Source organism: Aphelocoma coerulescens, chromosome 2 (assembly GCF_041296385.1).
Source record: "Aphelocoma coerulescens isolate FSJ_1873_10779 chromosome 2, UR_Acoe_1.0, whole genome shotgun sequence".
NCBI lineage: Eukaryota > Metazoa > Chordata > Aves > Passeriformes > Corvidae > Aphelocoma > Aphelocoma coerulescens.
The window spans coordinates 56,240,302-56,251,842 of NC_091015.1; the positions used below are offsets into that span (position 1 = coordinate 56,240,302).

Here is an 11,541-nt window from a genome sequence, read left to right on the forward strand (position 1 = left end):
TTGCCAACACAGTTGTTAAAACTTTGCCACTTTAAGCCAAAACTGAAACAAGAGGCCAGTGATTTGTTTTGATTGCTCTTTGTGGAACAGCAGAGTTTTAACAAAACTCTGTGTAGCAATCATCACTAGATCACAATCATCCTGCTTTATTAGATACTTACAGTGAAACTTGCTATTTAAAACCCATATCACCATAACATGGATAGCAGGCTTATACAGCTTTAAAAATCCAGTAGAATCCAGGAAAAGATACAATAAAGTGTATGGAAAAATTAAAAATAATGTACATTATTTTTATACATTATGTTTATTAATAGATTTCTAAAGGAAAATCTTCCAACTAACACTTTGAAGTACCAATGTTCAGTTGCCCAGACCTTTTTTTTGAAGGTGATCTCTCTTCAAAACTATGACCAGAGCATTCAACACAATTGCAATGTTAAATGACTCTTGGGCTCACTTGGAACAATGAAGATTTAGAGAGAAAATAGGACTTTAGTCTGCAGCGCTCTTAATTTTCTTGTTACGTCCATTAATTTCTGTATATATTTGAATTATGGGGAAGGAAAAGATGCCTGAAGATCACTTGGAAGATGCTAATTTTCTTATTCTTGTTATAACATTGATTTCCTCTCTTCCCATGACCAGGTGGTTCTACAGATAGAAAGTCAAGAGTTTCTGTTAACCCAAATGTAATGTAAATCAATTGTGGGGGAGGAAAAGACATTGTATGAAATGTCTTTTTGAGTAAAGCTTTATTGAAACAGTTAATGTAACAATGCAAATTGAATTTAAGCTAGCAGTGCCTACAGCGATGTATTTATCTTACTGCTTCAGCATTTTTATCTTGCTTTTTCCAGATGCCCTAATGTAACAGACAGGGAAAAAAGGTCTTACTAGCTAACTACTTCTTCTGGATTTATGGCAGGAGCCCATTGGCACAGATGGAGGAGGAAAGGAGGGAGCATGTAGCCAAAATGAAAAAAATGGAGATGGAAATGGAACAGGTGTTCGAGATGAAAGTTAAAGAAAAAGTTCAGAAACTGAAGGACTCTGAAGCTGAGGTAATCAAAATGTTTTAAACACCAATATAACTTGAGGCCAAACAAGTGTAGAGATGGGACTTTTTGCCAAGACTTTGCAACATAATTGATTCCATAGTTGGCTTTTTTGTGTAAAGACAACACCATTCGCCTTTCTCAGCATGTTGTCTTTGCTGAAATAAGTATGAACTTTAAAATGTAATTTTAATGTTCACATGCATTCTATTTTTATTTTCAGCCATAGCATGTTAAAATACTCCTTAACTTCCTTACCCTCTTTTTCTCCCTTTTCTTTGGAATATTTTGTGCTTACTCTTCCATGTGATTTTAAAAGTTCTTGAGACTTTTATGGCTTGCATAAGCTAATGCAGTAATGATAATTTGCTGTGTGTATTGAAAAAGTATTTCAGGAATTGGACACAATGCCTATAGGAAATCAACTAAATGAGAATTACTAGATGAAGGAAGAGTCAGGGATATGTTTTTGTCAGTGTTCTGGTATCATTTGAACAAACTTTATGGATACTTAGCTCTGATTTCTGTCATCTCCAGATGAAGCCCTCACAGTGAAACTGGTTTCATACAGGCTTCAAGGGGTTCTGAAAGTGATTTTTTAAAGGGACTATTATAATTAGAAGTTTAAGCAAAACTAATTTTCTTAGTTTTGGGAAAACAGTTTATCACAAGAATCCTAATAGAGAAGTTCAGAACTGTCAAAAGTTCCTAAAGAAAGTTTGGCTCCATATTTGAGGAAAAAGGAAAAAGGGGGAAACTTGGAAGGGTAGTTGGAATGCTTGGCAGCTTAGGCACTGTAAGGAGCCAAGGCATACTGGATCAGAGGAGAAAAAAATCAATCTAGGTCTGTTTCTTTTTTTTTTTTTTTTTTGAGAACTGAATAGATTGGGGGGATATAAATAGTAAGTTACACCAGTCAGCAATTTGAGGATTTTAAAGCTAGATGTTTTATCAGGATCATGGTTTTGTACTCACTGGATTTATCTTTCCTCAGTTTCTGGCTTGAATCTTTTTGAACCCTTTTATACTTCTGGCCTGAACATTCTCCTTATGATGTGAAAAACAAACAAAAATGTTTCTGGCTTTCATGTACTATCTCATGACTTCTTGACTCAGTGTATCCTGTGATACCAGCTCTTTATGTTCATGCGATTCATTCCTCTTTTTTTTTCACCATTCATGGCTTTGTAAACTCCTGTTGTATTTATCTAAATGTAGAAAAGTAGGAATAGACAGTGCCATGTAGAAATGTGTAAAAGGAAATGCGTTTTCAAGGGTTTGTGTAAAAGAAAGAGGAAGTTTTATATCACTCTCTGAAGTGTGGACATCAGGTCAAGGGAGGTGATTCTGCCCCTCTTCTCCACTGTGGTAAAACCCCACCTGGAGTGCTGCATCCATCTCTGGGGTCCCCAGCACAGAAAGGACATCGGTGTCTTGGTGGCCTCCTCTAGACTTGCTCCAACACAATTACAGGAATGGAGCACCTCTTGTATGAGTGAAGGCTGAGAGAATTGGAATTGCTTTGCTTGGAAAAGAGGAGGCTTTGTGGTGACCCAGTTGTGGCCTCCCAGTACTGAAGGGACCCTACAAGAAAGATGGAAAGAGATTATTTACAAGGATATGGAGTGACAGGACAAGGGGAATGGCTCTAAACTGAAAGAAAGTAGGTTTAGATCAAGTATTAGGAGAAAGTTCTTTATTCTGAGAGTGGTGAGGCAGTGGAACAGGTTGTCCAGAGAAGTTGTGGATGCCCCATCCCTGGACATGTTGAAGGCCAGGTTGGATGGGACTTGGAGCAACTGGGTGTATTAAAATATGTCCCTGCCCTTGGTGGAAGGGTTGGAATTAGATGATCCTTAAGGTCCCTTCCAACCCAAACCATTCTATGATTTCAGTTCAGAAAAACATTACACCACACAAAAGGAATCACTTTTTCTGACAAGTGTTTCCATCCTCACATACAACACACTTGATTGTCAGTCTGTCCCATCAACTTGTGGGAGAGACTTCTTATTCTGTTTTGGAGTGTAGACTATTCACTTCTTCAATAATGCTGATTCATTTAATTAGTGAATAAATTAATCCACTTAATTTTTTTTTCCAGATAGATCCACAATATAGTTAATGCTATAGGATGAAATCAATGTTTTGGGGTTTTTATCCCGCACAGAAAGTCGAAGATGCTGCTCTTTTATGCATTACTGATACTCAAATGCTCTGCAATTTGCTGCTTTATGTTTGCATCAAATACCTAAGTATTTTAAAATTTCCCTTATTTGCCAAACATAGCTGCTTACAAATCCTATTTGTAACTTGGGAAGCATTTGGGGCATTTTCTATTAACTGTAAAATGAAGTTATGGGATTAATAACCTTTTGCTTTCTGTTATTGGCAGTACCTATCACCTTAGAGTTTTCAGTCTGAGCTACTTTCTCTGAAGAAAAACATAATACATAATTTTGCTGCATTAGTAAGTTTAGCTACTGATATTACAGTTCCAAAAGTTGCTGTGTTTTCTGCACTTACTGATTCTGTTCATAATCTTCTACAGCTGCAGCGACGCCATGAGCAAATGAAAAAGAATTTGGAAGCACAACACAAAGAATTGGAGGAAAAGCGTCGTCAGTTTGAGGATGAGAAAGCGAACTGGGAGGCTCAACAACGTATTTTGGAACAACAGAATTCTTCCAGGTAAATTGGAGTCTTGTCCTGCAGTTCATGGTAAAAGTTCTGTAGCTTTTTGCTAAAAGGCAATTTCTGAGGTAATAATGGTCCATCCATGGTTGTTGACCACTGTGGAGGTGTCACTTAAAAGCCAAGAAAAATCTTGAACTGCTTTTAGTTACAAATGACCATATTTCAGCAATAGTGGGAAGATTATTTGCTTCTAAAGCAGATTTTAGCCTGAGAAAACATGGTACCCACACATAAATACATCTATGTAAAAAATAAGTGTTTATCTTGCTTGATTGCATCAGACTTCTGGGGATGAAGAATTAAAGCTTTGAGAATTAAAATGTTTAATTCCCCTAGTTCTTGGTAGGGGAAATCTGGTGATAACTGCATTGTTTGATTCACACAGTACAAGTACTGTGTACATAGCAAGTTTCATCCATTGTGTTGCAACCAGTAAGGCCTCATTAAAATGCCTGTTTTAAAAGCTGTATATTAGTAATTAAAAGAAAAAATCAGAACATGTATGCATTATTTAACAAACTTTTTTTTTTTCATGTCATTTTAGAACCTTGGAAAAGAATAAGAAGAAAGGGAAGATATTTTAAGTGCATCATTTTGACCACCAGTTATGTATTAGTTGCCAATATGCCAGCCTGGACATCAGTGTTTGTTGGATCCGTTTGACCAATTTTGCACCAGTCGTATCCATAATAATGGATTTAACAGCATGACAAATTTTTGTTAATTTTGATGGAGAATGAGATGCCTTGAGTTGTCTAGGGTGTTGTGTACTTGGAAAAATAACAGCTCTAAGTACCTTCTTTCATTTTTTTTTAAACAGGTGTCATTTTAATGCAAAAGAAAACATTTTACTGTTGTACAATCATGTTCTGGTGGTTTGACGGTTTACAGAATATCTAAAAATGCAGGACTCTAGACGGTTTTTAGTGAGGATAAATTGCCATAATATGATGCAAACAATGCTTCTCTATTATTATAATACAAGAATTCCATTCAGTGCAGCATATACAGTAATGTAATTTAGTCTAACACAGTTGACCCTATTTTTGACACTTCCATTGTTTAAAAGGACACATGGAAAACAAAAGTTGTAAGCTTACAGTGCACCTAAGCTTTTTATAACAACCCTTTTATGTTTTGGATTCTTTAAATATATGCTATTCTCATTTAGTAACTTCTTTAGCCAGAAGGATTTCATTACTGCTTCATTTTTTGTAATAACATTTAATTTAGATATTTTTCCATATATTGGCCCTCCTAAATAGAATATAGCTTCTTTCATATGGTAGGAACCAGTGAGTAAAACTTTCCTTTAACTCCCTTTTTACATTTTATGGTAAGTAGCAGGAAAATGCATTTATAGGTCATTTCTAGGCAAAATTGTGGAGTTAACTACCAACCTGTTTCTACCTGTGTGCAGTCTTTCTTTATTTTACTAGAAATGGGAATATGGCCTCAAGAAAAACATCACCATTTTGCATTTAGCTGTATTCATATACTGCATTTCTGTATTTTTGTTTGTATTGTAAAAAGTTACATAATAAACAATGTTGTGATGTAACATGCTGCTGTGTCAGGAATTTTAATGGAGTTGAACAGCTGAGGACTTGAAATGTGTGAACTTTTTCTCTGATTGACCTGTGTCTTTGATTCATCTGAGGAATCAATTTAAGGTGTAGAAGACCCCATTTCCATGGCCATGCTCTGAATTGGCTAAACAAGGATCTTTCTGTCGTGCCCAGGAGAGGGCACCAAGTGCCTGCACACCCTATGCTGCGTCCCACCAGCTCCCCTTCTGGCAGTTCTGCTTTTCCCACTGTCCCTACTGCCTTCTGCAAGCTTTTATGAGTATCTGGTGCATGGGTGGGAAACAGCACATTTGTAAGTTGTTAAAAACTGATGGGGACTTCTTATGTCTGTGTTTGCCTATGGAATAATGAAGAATCTCTCTTCTTTTTTTGCAGATGTTCCCTGTATTATCCCTGCTATCACTGTGTTTCTGCTCATTTTTTCTTTTACAGGAGTTATGATTACAGAAATATGATTTACTCAGCTAGCTTCTCAAAGAAATTGCATTCTCAGTAGTCTGCATAAAGACCTCCTTGTAACTAATTTCAAATATTCTGCCTGTCTGTTTTTCAGAGAAGACACTGAGTATCAGTAAGTGCACATCCCTTTCCCTTGCAAGTAAAGAGAATTGCAGAATCTGGTCTGTGATACATCAGAGGATGTACACTGCCTGCATCTGCCCCTCAAGTTTCAGTTTAATTCAATAAACGGAATAAAGTAATAACCAGGCAACATTTACCATCTAAGACAGAAGCTGCAGATTCTGAAGTGCTTTTTGGACTCATCAAAACTGAGGATGCAGTCTGTGTGGGTATATGCTGGTGCTTTAGCATCCCCATTTGCTCTGAAATAGAGATTTCATTTATCAGGAAACCTGGTTTCACTATGCTTGTTTTCATTCTTCCCACTGTTACTCTCTAGCCTCTCACACACAGAGGATGATCAGAAACTTGTAAAAGCTTATTGGATCTTTTATATTAATCACAGAATCATGGAATGGTTTGGGTTGGAAGGGTTCTTAAGGTCAATTTCCAGCCACCTCATCATGACTAGACCAGGTTGCTCAAAGCCTCATCCAACCTGGCCTTGAACACTGCCATAGATGGGGCATCCACATCTTCTCTAGGCAACGTAATCTATTATACTGCATTTGTATTTGAATGCAGAGCATCTGTTTGGAGTTCTCTTGTGAAATAGAGCATTGTCTTTTTGGGGAAGTCTTCTGTTACCTCTTAATTTGTTTTTTAAATGCTTTGGCTTTTTATAGTAAGTTTGGGCTGCTCCAGGACTTCTTTATTAAAAAAGTAAAATTGAGAATGATGTGTGAACCTGTGCAATACAGTAGCTGTGTAGCCAGTACAAAACCTATAAGCTAAAGAGGTACTGTGAGAGAGCCCAGGTTTGTAACTTTTTTCTTCCACTGAATAAAACATAATTTAAATATGTTATTTCTGCAAAGCCAAAACTCATTTGACTTGCTAATATTTGGGTACTTAAATTTCCCTGAATTAGTTGTCACAATTCAGAGAACATGCAGCAGAGGTTTTGTGGTGTGTGTGGTGCTTGGCCAGGAACCTGTTGCATCCAGGTGTCACTGGATAGTACTAGACTTGTCTCCTGTTTCCTCTAAAGTGTGTAGGGAAACACCACCTGCTCTGCAGAGGCACAAAACAGGAGGTGTTAAGGAGCAGTTCTGTGCATCTGCTGAGCATTTCTGTAACAGGTGTTGCTACAACAACATGGTCCAGGCTCCAGGCACTTGTGGGGCTGGAAATTTTGCTGCTCTTGTATGAGAATTAAGATCTCTATTTAGCTTTGTGTGTGTCCTGTGAAAGAGGTAGTGAGGGAGAGAAAACGATCCTGCTCCTGCCAAGCATGGCACTGCAAACAGCCCTGTTGAATGTGCAATTGCAGTTAAATATGGGGGATAGGTATATTTCATTTTATATACAGATAGGTATGAAAATGCATCTATATTTTTATATATGAAGAAGTGAGTAAAGACTGCAAACTTGGGATTTTCTTCTGATATAAAATACATTGCCATATTGGGTAGCCTGACCACAATTAAGGTTCAGCATCCTGATACTGCTGTTTCCAGCACAAAATACAAAGTTTTGAGGGAGTGATGTAGTTCTTTTGGTTTTCACTACAGTTTTCCCATTTGGTAGGCAGTGAGCTGTTGATGCCCTGACTCCTCAAAAGGCCACATGTTGGACCTCTTTGGTTCGGGTGACACTGTGTCACCAGAGTATTCTTCTGGTCAGGCTGCCAAAACCATTCCTCAGTTGGGCACCTCAGGGAATGATCTATGTTTCCCCTTCACAATTTCCACAGTAAGCATAAGAGATTCTTAATTGTTTGAGGATTGCTTTTGTCTTCATTGATCCGAGAAGCCCCTCTATATGATGTAAATGTAAATGGCTTAAAATAATTCTTTTAAAGGTTTCAATACAAATAAATCAAAATGGAAATCAAGAATTGGGCTGGGTCACTGGTTCATGCTTTGACAATATGAAGAAAGTGTAGCTGAAGTTGTAGAGCAAGCCAATATGTGAAGGGTTCATCTTTCTGTTTGTGCAGCATTGTCAGGCTGATTTGTCTGTGGGTAATGAGGGCAGGCTGTGTTAGTGCCCAAGGTAAGGATGTACTTTTCCCTGTGAATTACCTGGATGATGTTGCTTTTGCACACAGTTCTCAGCTTCCCAGCCCTTAATGTTTACAAGCCTTTCTCAATGCAGTTGGTGTTTCTCCACTGCCAACATCTCTGTTTCCTGACCTTACCCTGTTGAAGGCTCAGCAAAGGCAGTTGCTCCCTTTTCCACAACCTACACCTGCCTCATCCCACATTCTGGTGAGTATCCTGTTCTATGGGGTGGCTGCTGGGTTTGGTGGTCAGCCATCAGGATAGCCTGCTCCTCACACCAGGTTCTGCTGCACTACTCCTCCTGAAAATGGGCTGCCTGTGCCAGCACCTTCAGGAATGGAGCACTTAGGGAGCTTTGCGCCACGCTGTGGGTTTGCCCACCCCTGCCTTCCTGTTGCCACATGGTTACTTCTCAGCTCTGAACTACTCAGCTTGTTCCTCTTGGCAGCTTCCCTTGCTTCTAACTAGTCACAAGTGTTCATTGTTAGAAGTGTGTGTTTTATCTTGGAATGGCAGAAGTCGACTTCAGGGGGTGCCAGTGGGATTCCTCCCCCACATCCAGATCTAAACACCTGCTGGTGCTGGAAAAAAGCACTGTTCCCATGCTCTTGGCTTGATGGAGGATATTGGCTCTCTTTGGCTCTGGGCAGCAGGGAGGAAGCCCAGTGAACAGAAGGCCTTCCCTTCCTGTGGTCCCAGGAATATATAGCTGTGAGACTGGAGAGTTTGATCCATTCATCAGGTGTGCACAGCTGCCTGGGCATCTCTGCATGAGCAGGATGGGATGCACGAGGGCATCTGAGACTACATGTGGGGACCCAGCAGCAGCACTGGGGGTCCTGCAAGTGGCCTCCAGGCAGTGCTGCTGCCATGGCTGCAGCTGCAAATAATCCCTGCCTGCTGCATCCTGGTCTCTTCCCTTGCGCTATTAAAAGTGGATGACCACTGGAACAGATTTTTGAGCAATATCATGAGAAGGAACTGCTGACTGACAGGAAAAGAAGTCAAAATTTTTATCCATTCCCCTCATGATTGGAAAAGCAGCTCTGGTTCTGTAATATATCACCTCTGCACTGTCATCTGGAGTGGTCTCTGAGGCAGCCAAGATGCTTGCTTTGTGAAGACAGGGCAGTTTTTTAACGAAGGCGATCATATTTCAGCTTGCTCTGGGACAGCTCGACCACATAGGTCGAGATAAAACTTGTGCTTTTGCTTTACTAAGGGAATGTAATTCCTCTGTTTTCTCAGATGTGTCCTGCCCCGGTCTGCCAGCAATAATCTTCACAATGAAAGGAAATGGAAAAGCAGTCATGTCACGGTGACCAGGTTTTTGTAGTGTAGCAAGAGTACAGAGAGGCAAGAGGAATCCCTTTTCTGCTCTCTGGACCTTCTCATTTGGTAACCTTCAGAATTTCCTTCTCTCCTTTGGGAGCTGCTGAACCACTTCTTCCCAGACTTTACTCATCTGGGGTCCTGCATGTGTTGGGGCAATCCCCAGCAAAATACAGGCTGGGCAGAAGAGCAGCCCTAAGGAGAAGGATTTGGGGGTTCTGATGGATGAGAAGCTGGATATGATCCAGCAATGTGCCCTTGCAAAACCAGAAAGCAAAAGACTGCATCCAAAGCAGCATGGCCAGCAGGGAGAGGGAGAGGATTCTGTTCCTTTGCTCTGGTGAGACTCCACCTGCAGTGCTGCATCCAGCTCTGGGGTCCCCTGCACAGGAAGGAAAAGGACCTGTTGGAGGAAGTCCAGAGGAGGCCACAAAGATGATCAGAGGGATGGAGCACCTCTCCTGTGAAGATAGGCTGAGGGAGTTGGGGATGTTCAGCCTTGGAGGTTCCAGGAAGACCTCAGAGCACCTTCCAGTACCCATAGGGGCCCTATAAGAGAGCTGGAGAGGGATTTTTAACAAGAGCATGGAGACAAGGTAATAATGGTTTTAAACTGACAAACAGTATGTTTAGATTAGGTATTAGGGAGAAATTCTTTGCTGTGCAGGTGGTGAGGCATTGGTACAGGTTGCCCAAGGAAGTTGTGGGTACCCCATCTCTGGAAGTGTTCAAGGCCAGGTTGGATGGGGCTCTGAGCAACCTGGCCTAGTGGAAGGTGGCCCTTCCTGTGGAAGGGGGGTGACGAACTAGATGGACTTTGAGTTTCCTTCCAACCCAAACCATTCTATGGTTCCTGGTGAAGAGGAAGGCTTTACTTTGTGCCATGCCTGAGAACTGTATTGACAGCATTCAGGCCTTCGCATGGCTAGTAAAGGCCTCCGAGAACTTTGGAAAGTCACCTAAAATTGTAGTTTTCCTCAGTTTTCCTTCTGGAAACATAGATTTGTGCCTCCCTGCAGAAGCAGCATTTTCTTTACCTGCAGGAGATGTAGGCAGGGCAATGGGCCTTGGCAAAGTGGATGAAGCTAATTTGGCCAGCTCCAGTGACTGAGTGCCCTGCCACCTGGCATGGCGTGAGCTCCCTTCCCTTTCTGCTGCTGTGTTGGTAATTTTAGATCCTGCATGGAACTGGTTGAGCCCCCAGAAAACCGACCAGTTGCAGAGTAACTTCATCATGTCTGGAAACCTTACAGAAATTCAGTTCAGATTAAATCAGCGTGATTCCCAAGGCTTTGTTCTCCATTCCTGTGCACCGGACCCTGGTGGCATTTCTCCCTTGTCCCCACAGATGGATGTAGTCTCTGCTGTTCCTTCCTGGCCACAGCCAGTGGTCTGGCTGCTCAGCACTGTTGCCAGTATCCCAACTGCAGCTGCAGCTGAGGCTCCCTTCCAGATGGTTGTGATTAATAGATCTTTCCCCAGAGGCGTTTCACCAGGGGGAATAGCAATCCAATGCTGCTGTTTCATCAGCTCTGACTGCAGAGCAACGCAGGCTCATTTTATTTTATTTCTCATTGTCTGCCAAGCTGCTGTCTCACAGAAACATCAGCCTTTTTATTTAATCCTGCACAAAGAATGTGTGCTCTAATTCTCAACATTACAACCTAATTCTTTGAATTGCAAATAAGGGCAGCAGTTCCACTCCTATTCCTAGTGTGTGTAGACCATACACTTTTTAACAGTTCTTTGAAAATCATTTTAAAAGTCTCTTCTGTCTTTAATTTGCTTTTGGGTGCTCAAAAGTTGGCTCTCTCCGAAGGTTGTACACCTCATGCTAAGAGGTGCCAGGGGAAAAATGGCAGCTAAGTAAATGGCTGGGCTCATCTGGAGGCTTTTAAGGTGATGTTTGCTTGCTGCAGTAGCTCACCTGATTACAGTGAAGAGACTGCAGAGAAGGGAGTGTTTAATGATCTGTTGTGTTTGCCAGCACTACAGTGGAAGAGGAGTTGCTGGCACCTGTGTTACGAGCAGAAAAAAATAATCTGTTAGTCCCTGGAACATGCACAAAAAGTCAAATCGCAGGAATGACCTAAACCACAGGGAACTGATGTCTGCCCTTATTTAAACAGCAGGTGGCAACATCCTCTGCCTGATGAAATTCATCTTAGGTTTTTATGAAGGGTTTATTCCTTCTTTTGGACCAAGAGAAACCTCAGGCTCTGTTTGCAGCCTCTGCTT

The 11,541-nt window shown here is 40.9% G+C and overlaps 1 protein-coding gene across 2 annotated transcripts in view; it reads left to right on the forward strand.

Moving 5' to 3' along the window:
* The window catches only part of SEPTIN7 (septin 7), a 61,027-nt gene extending 55,711 nt beyond the window's left edge, over nt 1–5,316 (forward strand). For both annotated transcript variants that reach the window (XM_069007611.1, XM_069007612.1), the window contains 3 exons: nt 929–1,064; nt 3,610–3,749; nt 4,300–5,316. In XM_069007611.1, the coding sequence (XP_068863712.1) occupies nt 929–1,064; nt 3,610–3,749; nt 4,300–4,339 (316 nt within the window). In that variant the 3' untranslated portion in view covers nt 4,340–5,316. The remainder of the gene's footprint in view (nt 1–928; nt 1,065–3,609; nt 3,750–4,299) is intronic.
* Nucleotides 5,317–11,541: the final 6,225 nt, after the last annotated feature.